This window comes from Takifugu flavidus, chromosome 14 (assembly GCF_003711565.1).
Source record: "Takifugu flavidus isolate HTHZ2018 chromosome 14, ASM371156v2, whole genome shotgun sequence".
NCBI classification, from domain to species: domain Eukaryota; kingdom Metazoa; phylum Chordata; class Actinopteri; order Tetraodontiformes; family Tetraodontidae; genus Takifugu; species Takifugu flavidus.
The window spans coordinates 7,391,102-7,411,266 of NC_079533.1; the positions used below are offsets into that span (position 1 = coordinate 7,391,102).

Genomic DNA, 20,165 nt, shown 5'->3' on the forward strand with positions numbered 1-20,165 from the left:
GATCACTTGTCGTTCTCTCCTGCTATTAGTTATTTTATGTACACATTTTGGTTTGGAAAATGGTTTGACAATTTCCAACAACACCAATCAAATCAGGGTTTTTCTCTCACACATTTTGCTTTGAACTCTTTCATGTTTGCCTTTTATTTCTGCCTACAAAGAATCACCAGCTCTTTGATTCAATCTCTCTTTATTGAAAAGCAGAAGTTCTCCAGTTTGTTTGGTTTCTTTTTGCCGCTCTGTGTCAGTTATTGGTCACAATCCTCCTGATCTTCATGGTGACAGACTTGATGACGTGCGGGATGCCGTTCCGCCGCCACGTGTCCCACAGGATGCGTGTTCTGGGCGTCTGGTTGTGCTCCGTGTCCTCGGGGGAGCTGTTGAGGTTGGCCAGGCCGCACCGGTTGAACCACCAGCCCGTCTGGTTGTGCAGACTGCTGCAGCTTTCCACGGTGCGGTTGTGGATGAAGCAGGAAGGGTTACAGCCGTCGCTGTCCACGTCCAGGGCGCTGAACGGCGCCGTGTCCTGGTTCTGCTCCTGCTCGTAGCCGCGGAAGGCGTCGCCTGTTCAAGCAAACACACGTTCCCACCGTGTGAGATTATTATGTGGGTGAATCCAGGCCGATCGTGTTTGTAGTCCCATGAAAGCGGAGAAGCTGCTGACTCGAATGATACCAAACATTCTATGGACTACAATACCCAGCGGATACAGAGTGTTTCTGAAGGACTCGGAGTTTAAAGGTGAACTGTTACCGGCGCTGCCTGCGTATCTGCCCAGGTGGATACTGAAGAACTCGGTTTCGTTGTCCAGGTGGAAATCGTCATATGACGCATAAGAGGTGGCGTCGTCGGCGGAGACCAGAGCCACGTGGAGTTGGAAACGCGCGTCTTTCTGGTTCACGATGTGAAACAACTTCTTCAGACCTAACCAGTGTTCTCCTGTAAACCAGGTTAGAAATGAAGAAACAATTTAAAAAACAGTCACAAGAAACTCCACAGTGACGGGGTCGCCCTTCAAACTGAGGGCACGTTTTAGCCCTAAAGCTACAGGTCTCAAGGTCAATGCCCTTGACCTTTCCGCTGCTTCACAACCTGCGAGGTTCCCGAATCCGTCGGCGTAATCAGTCCAAGGCCGTTTGAAGTCCGTCAGTCCGTCCGCCCTCCGCTGCATCACCGTCCACCCGCCCCCCATGTAGTCCATCTCACAGAAAACCTGCCAGCACATTGGACCAGTTGGACACATCTGGATCAGTTTGACACATCTGCTTCGTGACCCGATGGCGCCGACTGACTGGAGCACAAACCTCAAACGAAGAGTCCGTGTTCTCTGGGTGGATGATGTAAATGCCGCTGGGGATCTTGGGGACGACCGACATCAGGTTATCCTTGATGTCGCTGCAGTCGCGCCCTGATCCAAGCACACACACGTCCATTTAAATTTGGATGTTTAGAAGATCGACTGCCTGAATCGTGGTAGGAGCTCAGAAACTGTCATTTATTATTTTATTATGTCATTTATGGGCTGGATGCGTTACCATGGGAGGGCACCGGTTTAATGGAGAACATCTCAGTGTTGCTCCTCCGAACCTCAGAGCTCAGCGTCTGCACCTTGGTCATCAGTTCTGTTACCTGAAAACAGGACGCTGCTGTATGTTCCAATCGGCTGCTTCCAACCGCTGTTGCCAAGGCGACCGGCAGCGGATCACTCCTTACCTGACTGCTGAGGATGTCCAAGGCTCTCTGCTGCTCCTCCATCACGTTGCTGATAAGCTTCCTGGTGCTGCGGCCAAACACCAAGAGAGACTGTTGCAGCTGGGCTGCACACACACACACACACACACACACACACACACACACACACACACACACACACACAATCAGAAAAAATAAAGCATGACATTCAGAACGAGGCTACACGGGGAAGCGAATTTTACCACAGATGGAATGTTTTTCATCTTGCAGGATTTTGATGGTGATGTCACACGGAATGGCGCAGGTGTCCCGACCTTTGACCCCTGCTGAACGTTTCGGGTCTACGGCCGGTGCATCGGAGAGTTGCTCGTCTGCTTCTCCTGATTGGTTGAAAAGTTTGCCATTTTCTGTGACCTAGTAATGAACAGGAACTCTCAGTAAGACCTAAATCTGCTCCAATCTGTCCACCCTGACTCCACATTCAACGGCTAGATCAGGTATCTGAGCACAATTTCCTGCTGGTACGACTCTACAAACACTCATATCCGTCAGTTTGTAAAACCCACCGCCTACATAGGTGTCCACTCAGGTCTGTCGTCCAGGTCTAGTTCTGGGCCAGTGAGGACGTTAACTCTGCTGTTCTCTCCACAAAAGTAACACACAAAAGTAACACATTTCACTGATTTAACTGGACTGATGCCTTTTTAAACCACTGCTGAAGGTTAAGTAACAAACTCAGCTCTGAACTATCACAAAAAGAACTACAACCACCCGGTTTGTATGAAACTGGTGAGAAACAAAAGAAGTCCAGAATGCTAACTGAACCATCAGAGCAGCCCGATTGCATCAGCAGGTTCTGAAGCAGCTGATTAACATCTGATATTGACGTGAAACACTTCCGAAAACGCCTTAAACCCCTGATTTTAAGGCACTAAAGTGACTAATCTGAACGGAGCTGAGGAGCGTGACGGCGGCTCATACGTACTGAGGAGTGCAGCAGCCGGGGCAGCAGCAGCAGGAGGACGGCTGTTGTCCACATCATCTCAGGGTCGTCTCCTTGTGAGCCGTCTCCAGAGGAGTCGGGGGGCTGAGCTCCGTCACCGGCAGCCACTCCTTCGCTCCTGCTTCATTTTTCCACACAGTCGGCTCTTTTCTCTCATCCTGTCTGCATCTTCATCATCGTCTCGTTTCCCCTCCAAACCTCCCCTGGTCTCTGTCCTCCCAGCGCCTGTCTGCCACCTTCACATGTTCCTGGTCAGTGGCCTTAAAGACTGGACGTGTTTCTGATGAGCAGTTGACTGATTCCAGATTTATTTTCAGGTTTACAGGTTGTATCCTGCCGCCAGTATGGAAACAGATGTCAGGATGTAAACAGGGAGCTGGGTTAAATGTATAAAACTGGTGCCTTTGACTCGGAGCAGCGGCTGAGGGTTGTCGGGACAGCAGGGAGCCTCCTGCGCTCATATTTTCCTCCACTATATCCCTGACAACTGACTCACACATCTAAAAGCAGCTCCCCGCAGGTTCAGACCAATTACCCCTCTTAACTGGCCAGTCAAGCAGTCAGAAAGTGAAAAGCGATAAAGGGCAATGGCACATTCCAGGAGGGCTCCAGCTGGAGCCGGCCGGGTTGTTTTACATCCCAGGAAAACCTCTTTTTTTTTTCCTCTGAGAGCTATAGAAAAGATTTGCTGTTGTTCTGAACTTGTGTGCATTTACAGCCACGGTCAGCAGGAGGAATGTGGAAGGCTTGCGGGGCCCCCACATACATCCTTTACACTCTTGTAAAGCAGTCCCTGCGTGTGAGGAACACCTCCGATCACCTCGTGAAAATTCAGGGTCTGTTGTGGAAGATCACTTCAAATCTCTCATCACAAATTGAACAAAGTAGGTTTTTACAGTCTATAACATAAATCTTGGTAATCTTTTGAAATCCTGCATTTAGATGCTGCTCTGCCTTGTTTCTACAGCCGCACAAAACTTTAATAATACTTAATATCGGCTTCACTGTGTAGTTTATAGGGGATATTAATTTATTTTGGGCCTTGGCTGACACCGTAGTTTCTCAGCCGCTTATGAAAGGGCTGGGGGGGGGGGGGGGTCCGGTACCTGCAGTCTGTATTCTCGCCACTTGAGGTCAGCAAATGCCACACAGCGGACCTTTGAGAGAGCAGGAGGTCTAGTTTTTAGATGGAAGATTGTGAATTGACCACTTTTTAAGGTGAACACATGCGAGAAAGTGAATATGGCTGCAGTCTATTTATAAGATCTCCGAGGGAAGATGTTGCTCGGACGTGATGGCGATAAAAGCTGCACTTCCTTCAAGGCTTCACTCTTGGCTGGAAAAAATAACATGGCGTGCGGCTGAAATCCCAATAAATAAAAAGGTTTAACACGGGAAAAGCAGCACTGGGGCAATCTGGAAATCCAACCGCAGGCCCATTTACGATGTCGATTCTATTTTTTTCTGCTTGTTTGTTTGTTTGAGCGGTTGGAAAGGTTAAATGAAAACAACGAAGAAAATACCCATTTTTAAAATAGCACTTTCAGAATTCATTTGAGTTGGCTCAAACCCGCAAACCTCACAATGATCCCGTCTGTGATGTTGTTGATATTTGTTTTCTCAAGAGGAAAATAAAATAACTTGTAGAAATAGGATGTTGCCGCTGTAACGACGTGGTGGCGCCACCTCGTGTCAAAAAGTGGCCATTACACCACGGACGTGTCCGCGTTAACGATCGCAATTAAACGAGAATTAATTTTGACTTTATCGACGCTGTAGATAAAATAAATGCATACAAATGTATGTAAAGACTGGGTATACTTGTTTGGATGATGTAATCAATGAAATCATGAACTACTTTTGAAAGAAAACAACTATATGAGGCATTAAAACAAGTTAATACTGGGTTAGTAATGGTTTCGGATTTGTATCTTTTGTAACAGCCAAAGGACCACAAGCTCATACCATAAAAAACATTTAGTCTTTATTTATTATTATTATGGGGGGCTTTACATTTGCAGAGGTAGCCCTCACTTACATATTGGACTTAATTCTTTTAAACTATCAACACAGATCATCAATATATTTTCATTTCCCCCCCATTAGTGCGTAATGTGGACTGAATGAACTGAGATTCTTCTGAAAGTTCTGGGGATTTCATTTGAGGCCATTTCTCACATCCTTGGGTTCAACATGCGGGCCAGCTGAGCCTCGGCGGGCTGTGCGCATGGCTTCCGCTAGAGGGCGCGCTGCGGCTGCGCACGGACAAACAGGCTCCAGCTGGGTTGGCCTCATCAGGGGCGGATGTTTTCTCAGTGCAACTTCCCAATATCCCCTCCCCAACCCCCACCATAGGAAAAAAAAAGTCTCAGAGCAGGCCAAGAGTAGGAAAAATGACCCAAACGCGGCAGTTGAGTCTTACGTCTCCTCTCAAACGATCTCTAGTTCCAACTTCGGACCAAACAAACCCCCAAAAAAACTGCAAACAGCACTTTCAAAGCAGATTCCATTGAAATAATTTATAATCCCAATGTGGTTTCCGAGGCTGAACGTGCCTTCTTTAGTAAACGTGCAAATATAACGCGACTTAATAACTTGTTTTGCTTGTGCTGGTGGTTTATGTCTGTCCTGGGAGTGAAATATTTCACCCCGCAACTGCGGCGGCTTTAAACCCAGCAACCCCGCCCCTCCGCACTATCACATGAATCTGGACTGAGCAGTGGACGTGAAAAAAGTTTGGAAGTCTCGCTGAAATCACTTTGCTCTAAGTGCTTTCACGTGTATTTGTTTGTTTAGAAGAAACTTCACAAATTTCTCGCCCTGGAGTTTGCATCGGAGCTCGCTGTCGGCCTGGCTGTGCGGGGCTTTTCCTTTCCCAGGCTGTGATTTCTTCAGTTTCTCGTTTCCCCTGCAGGAATACAGACTCAGGGAGAGAGAGAAGGGGGGAAACGGTCTGTCTGCTTGAAGGTATGTGGGAGGCATGTAACTTCTACAATGCTCACATTGATTTCTGACAGCGAAGCCGCTTTTAAATGGCTCTCCTTCGACTTTCGTGCCCGGGGACCGGTTTTCTTTCCGCAGTCGATTAAATCTCCGAGATGTTACGGCTCGAAACAGACACGCAAGGACACAAAAGTTCAAAAGGGGGGCTGTTGGGGGGGGGGTGCTGGTGGGGACAGAAATTGTAAACAAATCCGACCAGAACCGCAGCGCCCCAGCGTCCACTTCTAACGCGCCTCGACTTTGTGCTCTTTTGGTCTCGTTTTGTGTGTCAAAACTTAGATTTTTAGCGGCGACACCGAACTTTGGCGACATGGACGCGCACCACGGCGCGCCTCCGGCCGGGCAGCAGATTGTGCACGTCCGCGGGGACTCGCAGACGGAGCTGGAGGCCCTTTTCAGCGCGGTGATGAACCCCAGCAAGGCGAGCCGCCAGCCGCCGTCTCTGCCCATGAGGATGAGGAAGCTGCCGGACTCCTTCTTCAGGCAGCCGGATTCTCGGGGCCACTCCAGACAAGTAGGCCCCCGATACACGCACCACAGCCTGCAGCAGCACCGCTGCAGGGGGATCCAGCGGTAGTCAGATGTTCTCATTGGGTTTGCCAACGTTAACCTAACAGGATAGAAACAATAATAAAAGCCTCCAATTCTCTGTGTGTGTGTGTGTGTGTGTGGTGTGTGTGTGTGTGTGTGTGTGTGTGTGTGGTGCAACTGTCAGTTAATTTAAAGGCCACATTTTCTCACTGCACCAGGCTTAAATAAATTGCGCATCAGAAACATAAAAACAACAGTTTCATTTCACGTTGGTGTGTTTGAAATGATGCCTCAGAGTTCCAGCAGTGTGTCGGATGAGCAAAATCTTGTTAAGTGGGCAAAAAGAAAAAGCAGGAATGAATTAGTTCTATAAGCGCCAGCAGAACTGATTCCTGCTCGATGGGTTAGTTTTGCCTCAACGCTGAGCCTGTTTTCTTTACTTTTGTAAAGATGTATTTGCATTTTTGAACATAGTCAAGCAATCTCGTTGATAGTTGATAATTGATAAACCTTCCTTATATATCACATCTAACTGGATATCTGCACTGTGACATAAACATCATCTAGAGGATTTTTTCCACTTTTCTGACAGTTTTTCTCCATAAGAAATTGTTACTCTTAGAAATAAAATTTTTAAAAGTCAGGTTTTCATGACAAGTAATCGGAAATTAACCAGATCACATTATTTCAGGAGGGATCAAATGAGGCTATTTTTATCTGTCCTAGTTTGGGTTCAGGAAAATTATATCTTTTCTTAATGATGGTGGCAAAATACTGAAAAGAACAGGTAATAAAAAATGTAATGTTAGTTTTTGTTATTTTTATGCATGTTATTTAATTTTATGTTGCTCCAATTCCTCACAATCCCAATCTGATCCAAATTAGCAGAGATTAGACGAACTTTATAACTATACGGGGCTCTTCTGCTGGTGTTGGTGGAAGACTGTGGCTCCATTTTTAACATCTTTGGGAATTAGTTTTGTTCTGTTATGGCAGAATTCACTGTGTTATTGATGGAAAAGAGAAAACGTTAATGTTTGGAAACTCTGTTAACTCTTGTTTACTAGTTCATTCAAATCCTCATCTGTGTTTAGTAGTGAGTTTGACCTGCAGCTAACATGATGTCAGAGAGGACATGTGTCCAGCTCGTTGAGGATAAGGACAATGACGGAGTTCACCAATGTCTAATCTGACGTCCACGTGACTCGAACTTGATAAACTTTCACATCCTGGGGTTTATTTTCTGGTTCCTGGCTGGTTCCTGGCTCTTCCCCTGAGTTGCTGTTAACCCTGCTCCTTTCTCGTCAGGCCAGTTCCGACGGAGGTGTGTGCAGCTCTCTGACTCCTCATCACATCCGCGCCCATTCCTCCCCTGCCTCCCTGCCAGTCAACTCGCTCTCCGCCCAGGCCCCCGATGTCGCAGCAGCACCCATTATCCCTGATGATGTGCCACTCCCCCACGGTTGGGAAATGGCCAAAACGCCTACTGGCCAACGTTACTTTCTCAAGTAAGACTTTGCATGATTTTAAACTTCGGCACTGCCGATTACTTGAGGTGTTTTACTCTAATTAATATAAAAATGCCGTCTTGCATTTCCCTAAACTTTCCCATTTAAATTAAAATGCACAAAAGTGCAGAGCTCTGACAGGTTTTAGAAGAATGTTCTTCAGTTTTATTTCCATTCCTGTCACAGTCCCTCTTCAAAAAAACAAACCAACCCAAAAGCATTAAAAGTAAAAGGAAAGTAAAAACAGGGCTGTCGACACTGCAGGTCTGACTAATCAGTTGCAGGCGAGCAGAGAACGTTCCAACGGGTTTTGCAACCGGCGTGGTTTCAGTCGGTTTCATTCATGGCCCGTCAGCTCGCTCCCCTGTCAAAGGCCGCGGCAGCACGAGCCGTGCCGCGCGGCTCCAGCGTGCAGATGCACACGCACATCTGGTAGTACAGGTAGAGCAGGTCTGAGCCCAAGTGTGCCTCGTGCTTCCCATCCATCAGGTTGCCGTGACGTCACAGATGCAGATTTGTTCAGGCTTGTCGTGTGTGTTCGCAGCCACCTGGATAAGACAACCACTTGGCACGACCCCCGAATTGCGCAGCTCCAGTCGGCTGCGGCTCAGCGTCCCATCGCCGGCACCCCGGTCCACACACACTCCCTCAGCAACCCGGCGCAGCCCGCCACACAACCCCAAAACAACATGAGCCCGGAGACAGGTATCGCTCTCGCTCTTCCACCCCCTCGTTATAATCCAGTTTCTTTTTAAAGCTCAGACCTGCTTTTCAGAGCTTCAGCAGCAGTAGGACGAGTCTGGGTGTGGTTTTCTGAGGGATTCCCTTTTGGTCGTGACTTTGGGAAGTATATGTAGAGTGGATCCTTAGAAATATAACATTAGTATGGATTAGGCATTTTTGTCTTTTTTTTTTTTTTAAAAACACTAGATCCAAACTGTAGTATTTTTTTTACTATTTTTTTTATTAGTAGTTCCATTAACTTACAGCAAAACTGAGGCAAAGGAGGCGTGCTTAGGTGGAAAAAAAACACACCTCCCACTCCAGACTTTAATTGTAAGGGAATGAGTGCATTCACGTTTAATCTAAATTAGTTCATTAATATTTCATACTGAGGTTTGGTGGGGATGTAGGTGATCGTCTGTGTGATGGATCTTGTCGCACCATAAACTCAGACGTTTCCTTCAGGAGTCAATGAAGGCAACCGTCTCTGTTTTGTGGTATTTGCTGCCCCCCTGTGGCCAAACGTCTTTGCACATGCACAGTTGATCAAGGTCAGTGTATCACGGTGGCACACTGGCTGACGTGTGTGTCGATACACACTTTCATCATTGTGCAATCCCCCTGCTTTTGTCAGTCATTCAAAATCATAAAGATGTGTCTCGCATCTTGGTCTCGGTATCTTGATGAAAGTGGCCTACCGAGCAGACACTCTGATGAGGAGAACATGAGCTAGAAACCACACAGACACGGGCCAGATTCTAATTTGTACTCTCCATGCACTCCATCCATCATTTGCCTTCTCACTGTTTACTTTCACTGCTATTCAGGTCCACTACCTGAAGGCTGGGAGCAGGCTGTGACAGCAGATGGAGAGGTGTACTACATCGATCACATAAATAAGACCACCACATGGGTCGACCCGCGTCTAGGTAGCACACTGTCGAATTTGTGTCTCCTGAATTGACCACTTTTTTTTTTTTTTAAATATATTTTGGTTTTCTATTGTCCATTCCCACAGTTTTGGCAATGAAAATAAGAAAGATCGCAAAGTTTTTGACATGTTGTATCTCACATATGACATTTCAGACATGTTTTGTCCCCAGCAGAAGTGTTTTCTAAATCATCAAAAGGTCCCTGTCATGTGATTTGTATGTTGCAGCCCAGAAGATGAACCCCAACATTCTTGGCTTGTCGTTGCAGCAGAGGCAGGAAAAGGAGCGGATGAGGCAGCAGCAAGGCCTCCCCCCACAAATCCCCCCACAGGTCAGTGCGCCACTATCATCAGGCCCGATCAAATCTGGGAGGTTTTGGGACTGAACACTGGTGTGAGGAAAGCTGGTGTGTGCTTGTGCACCATAGGAGGCAGCAGGAAGGAACCAGGTGTCCGGAGGGTTAGACCATGACAGGAACACGCAGATGCTCGTCCCACCCCTGGATGTCAGGATCAGAGCTCCGAACCATGAACCCACACTCAACGGGTGAGTGGACGTAACCGCTTTTTTGTTACTGTTTCTTGGCCTTGTTTACCACCTTTTGGCTACACTGTGATTCGTGCCGGCGGGTTTTGGCTCCTCTAAACTCGGTGATCAGGTTGTGGGCGTGGTCTCTTGCAGCGCCCACTCACGCAACGAGAGCACGGACAGCGGTCTGAGCGTCAGCAGCCTGCCCCGCACGTCGGACCACATGTTGAGCTCCGTAGATCACATGGACACTGGTAAGGTGCTGAGAATTGAGCACGAGGCTTTTAGCACGGACTCGATGTCCAGTCGAGTCCAATGTGTCTTCTTTGGTGGTGTCTGCAGGTGATTCCGGCGACGCCTCCTCGATGACCTTGCAGGAGTCGATGCCCGTGCTGCCCATGTCCGAGGGCGAGGAGCTAATCCCCTGCATCCCAGAGGGTCTGGGTTCGGACCTCCTGATGGACATGGAGACCGTTCTCTCTGGGTCACACATGGACAGAGACAGCCTGCTCACCTGGCTATAGGCGAACCGCCCCTGAGATACGGTGAGACGTCGAGTCGCTGTCACGCGACTGAGACTTCCGGAGAGATGTTTTTGGTTTTTTTTGCTTCAGAAATGGTACAGAAGAGCGTTCCTGAGAGGAGGCGCTGCTGTTGTGTGACGGATACCTAACAAATACTCGCTCTTTGAGGAACAGATCTCCGAATCTCACAGATGCTGGTAAGCCGCTGGCGCTCTCCCCTTTTCTTATGGAGCGTCCATATTTTAGAGACAATCCTTTTGCCGTATTAGCCATCACTACACCTGGATACTCCTATCTGCAGCATTAAAAACACACTCCGTGGAGTCATTGAAATTTGCAGTTTGGCAATCATGCTCAAAAAAGTGTTAGACTAACATTAAAATATGTTCTAAATATATTTAATTTTAACAGGAAATGTGATATTCCCTCTATTTCTATTGCTTGTGGGGTAACATGTACTGCTCCTACCTCAGCGAGCCTTAAATTTTCTACTTTTATATCCGCTGATGTCAAAAACATAACAGGAGTCAGATAATTTATCTTCAGTCAACACTATGTTGGTTCCATGAAGCCAAAAAAAAACACTACAAGATGAGGGCACTAGGTGGCGCTGAGCCAGGTGAAGAACACTAATGTTCAACAGGTTAAAATGGCCACGAGAAGCTGTTCCCAAACTCATCAGGAGGTTGTGGACTTGCTCAGAATTTAGTCTTTTTAACTAAAGAAGATAAGCTACGTCTTTGCTGACATCTGAAGGGAGAATCACAGCTGCAGAACAGTCCCGCCGCGAGAAGCCCGTGAATACACAGTAGCGTTTGATTTTTGCAACATTTGACATGTTTTTACAGTTAAGATCTTCACTCCTTTCGTTGTGTCCGCTCCAGTTTCGATGGTGAAGGTCGCGTTTGTCAAAGGTTTTATCTCCTAAAATGCAGCCAAGGTCGCACGACCTCGTCAGTGCAGATGCAGTGTTTAGTGGCTTGATATTTGATGGTTATGATTATTATTTTGCTGTTTTAATTAACTTGCCAGGTTGATGTTTTCTGAACAATTCAGTTTACTGGGATTGGATGTTTTTTTTGTCCTTATGGGAAAAACAAAGGCAATTTTAGCTGCAACCTGTCCCATATTGCTGTGCGTTTAAGTTTCTATGCAGTGCAGGTGGGAAGGCACCTTTCCCATCATTTAATGAGCATTATTTTTGCTAACCTAATCCCGCTGCCTCACCCACTAAGCAATGTTCTGGCATCTGCTTAATAGTTGTTTACCACAAAAATATGCCTGGAAAATGTGTTTTATTTCTACAACAAAAGAAAGAGTGCCTTTTTTAAAGTTTTAAGACGATACGTGCCGTTTTCCATTTGATTAAAGGAACTCAAATTTCATCCCTTTGAAGATATTTGAGCTGTAAAGAAAAGCGTATAGACCCGAGGAAATTAAATGTCAGTTTTCTGATAAGTTAGCCAAAACGGCAACAAAAAAAATGTCCTCGTCTGTGCTTAAATGAGATTAGTGGAGACTCTTCTGGTATTAAACTGCTAGCAAACATTCTAGCAGATGCTGTGGTGCATTTTCTTCTAACTGCAAGTGCTGTCTGGTGCTCTGACGCTGAAGGCAAACTAACATGGTGATGTCTTCAACTCCATGTTTACTTAAACCGCATTATTATTATGTAATCTGTTTTTATACGCTGGGTTGTTTCCGCAGTGTGCTCATTTGAATTTGAAGCTATTAATTATTAACGAGAGCATTTCTTCCAAGCAGATTTCTTTTTACATGTACAGTACAATATGGATACAAATGTAAGATGCCACATCCTCAAATGAAGAGCTACATCACTTACTTTTCATACATGTAATGCAACACACTACCTAGCCTTTTATTTATCTTAGCATGCATGACACTTGCTGAGTATTCTACATATACAAATGTTTATCATATTTAGTTTGGAGGCAATGAGATTTGTTTTGTACCTTTTTTATGCATGTGCTTAACATAAATATATTTCTTCTTACTATCAATGTAATCATTTTAAAGGACTTTCTTGTTAATAAACTTTTAAATATACATGAAAGTGGCACGGGGCGTGTGCCCTGTCTGTGGTTGATGGTCCTCGTTATTTAATCAGTTTTTGTTTGTTACCTCGGCCAAGGTATAGGACAGCCGGCTTTGTCTGGCCGGTGGTGAAATAACTTGAAATTTATCAATGGAGTTTAATGAAATTTTCAAGAAAAGGTCAAAGGTGACTATTAAGTTCAGGTGATGTTCTGCATTCTGGACTCCAGATCAAAGGTCAAAGACCCTCCAGATCCTGGAGGGTCTTTGACCTTTGATCTTCCAAGCAGTAAATGGGAGGCTTTGATCATGAAGCAACTTATGTTGTGTGACCTTATATTACTGCTGCCTATATACATATATTGCTGCCTATATAAATACACTCTATACCATAGTTCCGGTACAAGTCACAATAGTTGAGAAAATGAGCTGCTTGGCAGGGCTTTACCCTCTGCTTCATTCCCCTATTCTTTTAAGATCTTGTTGGTGTTTCACTCATGGACCCACTCAGTTTGCTTTTAAAACGGGTTTTAAAAATGTATTTGGGGGACTTTCCAAGCAAAACAACGCAAGAGTCAATCTCCCCTTAAAGTTTCGTTTAACGGGAAGCGCATGGGACATTCCTCTGAGGCGAGTCAACCCTCAACAGCACAAATAACTGACTCTTATTCAAGAACTCTAAGGATTATATGTCACCGTGTTCCTCTACGTAGAATAATGACGTTTGATTTTAATGAAGAAAAATATTTGGTTTTAACAATTTAGTGTGATTTTTGCAAATGATGTGGTGGAGGGAATAAGATGAAAGCGAACATTTCAGGGGAAAGACGTGGATATCGGTTTCGTCCAGAAGGGCTGGAAGAGTTGGGCCGCTTTTTGTTTCGTTCGTTAACCGGAAGCAGCACCTCGGTCGCACCGAGAAGCTTCCAGGACGAAATTGGGACTTTCTGCACCGGCTGACTCACACAGCAGGTGAGTGAGACTCGACTCTCGTCATTTACTCCGTTTATGCCGTTTTACGTGATTGTTTTTGTCCGAGCTGTGAGGTATTATGAACCAAAAGTGCCGTTTGTTTAGCGCTAGCATGCAATTTCTCTGTTGAGCGAACACGTAGCCCTTTTACGCTACACGGCGTCCCTAAATTCGAAATATTATCCTCCCGAACGTTTAAAATTGGGCTTTTTACACTCTTTCAAATTTAAAATGGCTGTCAAATAGATGTTAGATGTTAAACGTCGCTAATAAAGTTGGCCAAAGCAGAAGTGTTTACGTAACGAGGCTAAAACCGGAAGTGCGTGAACGGCATGAGGTGCGGAAAGTACCTGACGTAATGAGAAGAGCAGCCATAGAATTCGACATTTTCAGACGAATTGTGCACTATAATAATGAAAAGAAAAAAAACGAATCTCTTTGGCTATGGGGCGTTCCAACAATTATGTCATTTGTTGTCGCGGAAATACCAAGAGAATGTATCATTGGACGGAACCTCTTATCGGATTCACTAGAAATTGATGTGACTGATAAACAACTAAAAGGGCGAATTTGAAGTTATTCGTAATATCCGTTATTATTTGGCATTCTGTCAGTTTTTCATTTATTGAGCAAATGCTAACTACACAATACTGAATAAGAGCCTAATGGGAAACACTGAAACTTCTTCGCTCTCTTTAGTGTGTCTGTGAGATCCTGGCTCTTTGCTCAGCCCTGACCCCCCCTGGGAGGACCCACCTTTACTCTCATATTGCTCTGCTTTCATACAAAGATGGAAACACTCGTTCAACTCAAGAACAACCCGTTTTTGATGGGGCTGTGTCGCAACTGTCCGCCACCTGACCTGCAGTATGACAACTCCTCAGGTGAGTGCCGCGTCCATTGCGTTAGGTTGTGTTTTTGTGCCGGTGTGATTACAATTCTCCTCTTTCTTCTATCAACAGAACTCTATCGCATCTCTACCTTTGCGCGATTTCCGACTTCGGGGGTGACTGAGCGTAGCCTGGCCCGGGCCGGCTGGTTCTACACGGGGGTGGGCGACCGCGTGCAGTGTTTCAAGTGCAACGTGACAGCCGAGGGCTGGCAGGCTGGAGACTGTCCCACCGAAAAACACAGGCAGCTGTCGCCGTCTTGCTCGTTCATCCAGAGCCTCCCGTCCACGTCGAACCTCCTCTCCTCCTCGCACTCTGCCTTTTCCCCACTTCGTATTGCTCCAGCTATTCCAGTAAGATCAACAGAAGTTTTTTTTATCATTTAATATTTATTTTTTTACTTAATTATCTGCTTTTACGTGTAGCTTTCTGGTGCCGGGCCAGCTGTTCCCAACCCATCGGCAAACCAAGGTGAAGAGCCAGTCGGCTATCTGAACATGGGTTTCTCCGCTCCGCCACCCTCAAGCCCACTTATATCTCGTGGCGTTGAGGACATGTCCCACCAGAGACCAACGTGTCACAACCCCAACATGCGCAGAGAACAGGACCGCTTGGAATCCTTCCACTCCTGGACACTCACCATCATAACGCCCGCTGAGCTCGCCAAGGCGGGCTTCTACTACCTCAGCCAGGGGGACAGAGTGGCCTGCTTCAGCTGTGGAGGGCAGGTGTGTATCAGCGCGGGGGCAATAGCGGTCCGCGGTTCACCCACGGACAGCAACACTCCAGTGTTTGTTTGCAGTTGAGTAACTGGGAGCCGGGCGACAGAGCCATGTCTGAACATCAGAGGCATTATCCCAACTGCCGATTTGTGCGCGGGGACAGAGCCGACAACATCTCGTTGGCCGGAGCAGCACCCGGGGGATTAACGTCTCAGCTGTCTGCGGGAGTCCCTGCCCTCAGTAATGTGTCCAACCCCGCCATGCAGCAGAGCGAAGAAAGGTTGCTAACCTTTGTCAACTGGCCGTCTCGTATCCCCGTGCGGCCCGATCAGCTGGCGAAAGCTGGTTTCTACTACGTAGGTAAGGTCGCTCTTTATTCCGACGTCGGAAGCTGATTCCAGATTACGTGGGGTCAGAACGCCTCGTCTGCTTGTTTCCTGTGGACCTTTTAAAAGTCGCCACCTAACTTCAACACTGGGATGTTTGCTTCCCCCCCATCCAGGTCGTAATGATGACGTTAAGTGCTTTTGCTGTGATGGGGGCCTGCGGTGCTGGGAGTCTGGTGACGACCCTTGGGTGGAACACGCCAAATGGTTTCCTCGGTAAATGACACTTTACATACTTGCAGTTTCCCAATAAGAATGTTTTTGATGTTGTTTTGCATCTTCCATGGTGGGGCAGGTGTGAGTACTTACTCCAGGAGAGAGGACAGGATTTTGTTCATCAAATACAGGCTCGGTTTCCTCGGCTGTTTGAGCAGGTCAGTAAAGATTGACAGAGTTCGTCACCATTTCATCCAATGGGACAAAAGACAAACCAGTAAAGCTTGGGAAACAATAAATTTAGTGTTTCCCATTTTGAGTTTGGTGCAGAGTTTCCTATAACCCCCCACCAGAGGGTGATCAAGCCTCACTGGCTTCACTTTTGCAACACACACACTCACACACACACATTTTCATCTGTGGTAGCAAAGCGGACCAATTGATATTCTTGTGTTTTCTCCGTCAAAAGCTTTTAACAAATGGAGACACCACCTCCAGAGAATTTGTTGATCCACCTGGTGAGTTTGAAATTTTTCTGATTAATATACCTTTTGAAGATTTGATAAAATTACTTGTGTGGCTGTAACTTATTTAGTGCCTATATCAGTGACAATTCGGCTTTTTTACTCTAAAATCCATCTTGTAAAAGGGGGACATTGTCCTCAGCATGACACTCTCCAATCACTGTTTCAGTGGTTCATCTTGGTCCAGGAGAAGAGCGTTCTGAAGACGCTGTCATGATGAACACTCCTGTCATAAAGTCTGCCTTAGAGATGGGCTTTGAGCGGAGTCTAGTCAAACAAACGGTCCAAAGCAAAATCCTGACCAGTGGAGAGAACTACAGAACAGTCCAGGAACTGGTTTCAGACCTGTTGAGTGCTGAGGACCAGAAGCGGGAAGAGGAGAAGGAGATGCTGGCCGAGGCGATGGCATCAGGTTCAGTTCACACATCGTCTGGGTCTATATCTGCAGTTTTTGTCAGGGATCATTACAGTGAATTCTTGCTGCTTTAGATGGTTTCACCTTTGTGAAGAGACACCAGGCAGCTCTGATCCAGCGTCTGAAGAGTGTGGAGCCAGTACTAGAACACTTAAGAGAGCAAAATGTGCTGTGTAAGTCTGTTTATTTTGGACAGCCAAAGATTACAACTAGATAAATTTCCCTTTGTGTAACTGCTTTTCCCTTAACCCGCAGCTCACGAGGAATACAGTGGCCTGAAGGCTCAAACATCAGCCCAGCAGCAAACGGCCCGGCTCATCGAGCTCGTCCTCACCAAGGGAAACGCCGCAGCCGAGGTCTTTCGCAACTGGATCCAGAAGAATGACGTGCACTTGCTCAGAGATCTCATGGGTATTTTACCAACACGCACTGAAGCTTGACTGAATTGCAGTTTTGAGAGTTTGAAGAATGATCTAACAGAGTTTAAATGTGCAACTTTAGCCCAGTCGAGCGAAGCCTCGTCGCCGAGCCAAGACCTCTCAGGTATGACGACACGCCAGCATCAGCGAGTCGTGCACCGCTTCTTTTGTCATCATTTCCACACAAAGATGTATTTAAAAAAAAAAACCCAATTATGTGCACGTAATTCCGGACCGTCCTATTTTCAGACCTCCCCATGGAGGAGCAGCTGCGGCGCCTACAGGAGGAGCGTACCTGTAAGGTGTGCATGGATAAAGAGGTCAACATCGTCTTCATCCCTTGTGGACATCTGGTGGTGTGCAAAGAATGCGCACCGTCATTGAGGAAGTGTCCGATCTGCAGAGGCCTGGTCAAGGGCACCGTACGGACCTTCCTCTCATAACTCACCTGGACTGTGTCACAGAAGTATGACTGAGTGCTGAAGTAATCAGGATGGTTGCGGTGGAACCTCAAACATAAAATAACCTGTTCTACAGTCTTCGAAGATGTCAGTCTCCACATGGGACCATATTTAAAATCTCCCTAACAACTGTTCTAATATACTGCCGTGAAATATTCCAGAATTCTATTTTCTGACTTTCAAACTGGGTCGTCTAAATGGGTTCATTTATCGATCTTTCGTCACATTGCAAACGCCTCGTGGCCTCCACGTGCTGCTTTCCAATGAATGTAGGAAAACTTTGGTATTAACGTCTTAGTATCTGCCACTATAAGCACTAGTTATTACCCGCCGTGATCTGTTGTGGCCTTAACAGCAGCTAAATCAATGCCAAACTGAAGACCAAGTAATAAACCAGCCTCTGTGCAGAACCCGTAGCCAAAAAACGTGGGTACTTTTTTTATATTTACACTGCCCAAGCCCACCTCTTCACCGGAATTTAACAATGCAAGAAATATGGCATCTGCCACGTACTTGGAATTCAACATTCCTTTGAAATATTAAAACTGAATTTAGGCAATGTTCATTAAATATAAACATGTAAAACAGACAAACACCAGTTTTAGTCAATACAAATATTTATTCAAGCCCTTTCTGCCAGTTTAGATGATGCCAATCTGCAAAGGAGGAAAACATGTCAATTAGATGGTGTTCACCATGGCGTAATAAACCAGTACCTGAAGTATCTGGCATCAGTGGTTCCTTTGAATGCATCACATACATTCAGCTACAGTAAAAGTTTACATCACTTGCACAGGACGGACTCCTGAACGCTAAATTCTAGACTTTGACTGGCCTCACGAAGACTCACCTTGTTTGCAACATCCAATGCATCGTAATCTGGTGCCAGACGAACGTACGCCTTCTTTTCACCGTCAGGTCTGAAGACGATACAGAAGATCAAGTTACTGACCCGAACTGAGGTAGATTATTATGGTTACTGCTTACATATTCAAAATAGTTTAGTTAAAACAGACATCCAAAGGTTCCTACCTGATTAGAGTGTTGACTTTGGCAACATCAATGTCATACAGCTTCTTGACAGCGTGCTTGATCTGGTGTTTGTTTGCCTTGACGTCCACGATGAACACAAGTGTGTTATTATCCTCTATCTTTTTCATGGCAGACTCTGTAGTCAGGGGGAACTTGATGATAGCATAGTGATCCAACCTAGAGAGGTAGAAACAGACATTTGATCACAATCGTCACAGTTAAACACTCTTTACCTGCTACACATGTTGTAGTTTTGGGTGCATCAGCAGTTTGAATGTGGAATCACAAGTTTCATACTTTGATCGCTATTTACCATCATTTGCATCAGGTATCTACTTTTCTTTACAGCCGTCAGTGCAACTTACTTGTTCCTACGGGGAGCACTTTTGCGAGGGTACTTGGGCTGCCTGCGGAGACGCAGAGTTTTGGGGCGACGGAAGGTTGGAGAAGTCCTGATCTTCTTCCTCCTCTGGCTGTGTACACCCTTGAGCACGGCCTTTTTGGCCTTCAGAGCCTTTGACTTGGCTTCAGTCTTGACAGGGACCACTAAAATAGACAGTGGTGTTAATGACTGGCCCAAAATCGGGATTGCACAAGTTGATTTGGGGAACATCTCATTTGTGGCGATCCCCATGGATGCGTTGGGGAACCAACGCCGCAGCAGCATGAAGCTACCGGCTGTACCGCGAATGAGGCGATTTAACCTAGCATGACATTTGAAATTAATCTGGTTGGATGATAGTAATATCCAGTCACACGTCACGCTACACCAAAGCTAAAGATCCAGTTGTGTACATATTGTGGACTAACACCAACTTCACCGTAAACCAGCTAACTTTCACGTGTAGCTACTGTGACGTTTCCAATATAGCTTCGTTATAGCATTTGGGCAAAACTTGGCACGTCAATCTTAATGCGTATACGTTCCAGCTGAGACAATTAAACAAACACACTTACGTTAAATATAACAACAGGACAGATTAGTAGTCATCACGGTTACCATTAGTGTGCTACTGTTAGCTTAGCATCACGTTATAGCACAAGTAACATGCCGGAGACGCAGTGCCTTAGCTTTTTATTCATTCGGTTCTCAGTTCTATTCTTACAACACTAACGTCCGGATTGTCTCATCTATGTGTTATGATCACGTCAAACGATCATAGGGTGCGCATTTTTATTACAAACTGCACATTTTATTCCGACCAAAATATAAGATTAACAGACCTTCCTTCTTCGCCTTCGGTGCCATGTTGGGAAAGGACGATAGAGCGGGGTTTACCGGCGTATAATGCATGGGCGAGATCTCGCATATGTCTCGCGATAGTTTGGCTAAAGACGCATTAGGATGGTTTTAGTTCGCTTACTTTTTTATTCTTTATTTTGTAAGGGATGCAAGATCTACTTGATCATGTTCAAAAAGTGACCATATACCTTCATCACACCGTATTTACAATTCATTACGGTGTGATATTTGGGTTTGCCTCATTAATTTTCCAGGCTTGACAGCATATATCCAAATATTCCATTTTCTATGAGAATCCTCATTACAAAATTACTACTACACAAATTTTGTACCTGAAATAGTTTTATAATTTAGAATTTCTTGAGTTAAAATGAGCTCAAGCAGTGCTCTTAAACACAGTATGGTTGCCTGTATGTAAATTTAATCGATATAGTGCTGATTATTCA

General features: G+C 45.8%; 4 protein-coding genes and 1 non-coding gene across 7 annotated transcripts; 2 read left to right on the plus strand and 3 right to left on the minus strand.

Annotated features, from left to right (window-relative positions):
• Positions 1-173: 173 nt before the first annotated feature.
• On the minus strand, positions 174-2,928 carry angptl5 (angiopoietin-like 5). The gene is made up of 8 exons (XM_057053746.1): positions 2,678-2,928; positions 1,935-2,106; positions 1,714-1,817; positions 1,536-1,629; positions 1,305-1,408; positions 1,093-1,213; positions 754-939; positions 174-564 (listed from the first exon to the last, which is right to left on the minus strand). The coding sequence occupies exons 1-8, from the start codon at positions 2,732-2,734 to the stop codon at positions 245-247; spliced, it is 1,158 nt and encodes a 385-aa protein (XP_056909726.1). The 5' UTR covers positions 2,735-2,928; the 3' UTR covers positions 174-244.
• Positions 2,929-5,123: 2,195 nt separating this feature from the next.
• LOC130537183 (transcriptional coactivator YAP1-like) lies at positions 5,124-12,518 on the plus strand. Of its 2 annotated transcripts, XM_057053744.1 has the most exons (9): positions 5,124-5,662; positions 5,978-6,212; positions 7,538-7,737; positions 8,282-8,442; positions 9,288-9,389; positions 9,620-9,723; positions 9,820-9,938; positions 10,074-10,174; positions 10,263-12,518. In XM_057053744.1, exons 2-9 carry the CDS (start codon positions 6,009-6,011, stop codon positions 10,442-10,444), a joined length of 1,173 nt encoding a protein of 390 aa, XP_056909724.1. In that variant the 5' UTR covers positions 5,124-5,662; positions 5,978-6,008; the 3' UTR covers positions 10,445-12,518. The 2 variants fall into 2 exon arrangements, with proteins under 2 accessions (XP_056909724.1, XP_056909725.1); XM_057053745.1 differs by lacking the exon at positions 9,288-9,389 and having other exon boundaries at positions 5,141-5,662.
• A 655-nt stretch (positions 12,519-13,173) lies between these two features.
• birc2 (baculoviral IAP repeat containing 2) lies at positions 13,174-18,168 on the plus strand. Of its 2 annotated transcripts, none has more exons than XM_057055190.1 (13): positions 13,174-13,471; positions 14,171-14,355; positions 14,434-14,714; positions 14,787-15,089; positions 15,164-15,443; positions 15,586-15,685; positions 15,765-15,843; positions 16,095-16,143; positions 16,319-16,561; positions 16,639-16,737; positions 16,820-16,975; positions 17,066-17,107; positions 17,233-18,168. In XM_057055190.1, exons 2-13 carry the CDS (start codon positions 14,262-14,264, stop codon positions 17,424-17,426), a joined length of 1,920 nt encoding a protein of 639 aa, XP_056911170.1. In that variant the 5' UTR covers positions 13,174-13,471; positions 14,171-14,261; the 3' UTR covers positions 17,427-18,168. The 2 variants fall into 2 exon arrangements, with proteins under 2 accessions (XP_056911170.1, XP_056911169.1); XM_057055189.1 differs by having other exon boundaries at positions 14,262-14,355.
• Positions 18,044-19,858, minus strand: rpl23a (ribosomal protein L23a). Its single transcript, XM_057055199.1, has 5 exons — positions 19,701-19,858; positions 18,842-19,022; positions 18,477-18,653; positions 18,295-18,364; positions 18,044-18,100 (listed from the first exon to the last, which is right to left on the minus strand). The coding sequence occupies exons 1-5, from the start codon at positions 19,768-19,770 to the stop codon at positions 18,086-18,088; spliced, it is 513 nt and encodes a 170-aa protein (XP_056911179.1). The 5' UTR covers positions 19,771-19,858; the 3' UTR covers positions 18,044-18,085.
• On the minus strand, positions 18,733-18,802 carry LOC130538248 (small nucleolar RNA Z17). The gene has a single exon (XR_008953834.1). It is a non-coding gene; the product is annotated as a small nucleolar RNA Z17 (small nucleolar RNA).
• Positions 19,859-20,165: the final 307 nt, after the last annotated feature.

Coding starts and splice junctions, on each gene's coding strand:
- LOC130537183 (XM_057053744.1), top strand. CDS start 6,009: ATGGACGCGCACCACGGCGCGCCTCCGGCCGGGCAGCAGATTGTGCAC. Junction 9,390..9,619: donor ATGGGTCGACCCGCGTCTAG/GTAGCACACTGT, acceptor TGTATGTTGCAG/CCCAGAAGATGAACCCCAAC. Junction 9,939..10,073: donor CATGAACCCACACTCAACGG/GTGAGTGGACGT, acceptor GGTCTCTTGCAG/CGCCCACTCACGCAACGAGA.
- angptl5 (XM_057053746.1), bottom strand. CDS start 2,734: ATGATGTGGACAACAGCCGTCCTCCTGCTGCTGCTGCCCCGGCTGCTG. Junction 1,409..1,535: donor TAAACCGGTGCCCTCCCATG/GTAACGCATCCA, acceptor TGCTTGGATCAG/GGCGCGACTGCAGCGACATC. Junction 1,214..1,304: donor ACACGGACTCTTCGTTTGAG/GTTTGTGCTCCA, acceptor ATGTGCTGGCAG/GTTTTCTGTGAGATGGACTA.
- birc2 (XM_057055190.1), top strand. CDS start 14,262: ATGGAAACACTCGTTCAACTCAAGAACAACCCGTTTTTGATGGGGCTG. Junction 15,090..15,163: donor GCTTCAGCTGTGGAGGGCAG/GTGTGTATCAGC, acceptor GTTTGTTTGCAG/TTGAGTAACTGGGAGCCGGG. Junction 15,444..15,585: donor AGCTGGTTTCTACTACGTAG/GTAAGGTCGCTC, acceptor CCCCCCATCCAG/GTCGTAATGATGACGTTAAG.
- rpl23a (XM_057055199.1), bottom strand. CDS start 19,770: ATGCATTATACGCCGGTAAACCCCGCTCTATCGTCCTTTCCCAACATG. Junction 19,023..19,700: donor ACCGAAGGCGAAGAAGGAAG/GTCTGTTAATCT, acceptor TGTCTATTTTAG/TGGTCCCTGTCAAGACTGAA. Junction 18,365..18,476: donor AAAGTCAACACTCTAATCAG/GTAGGAACCTTT, acceptor TATCGTCTTCAG/ACCTGACGGTGAAAAGAAGG.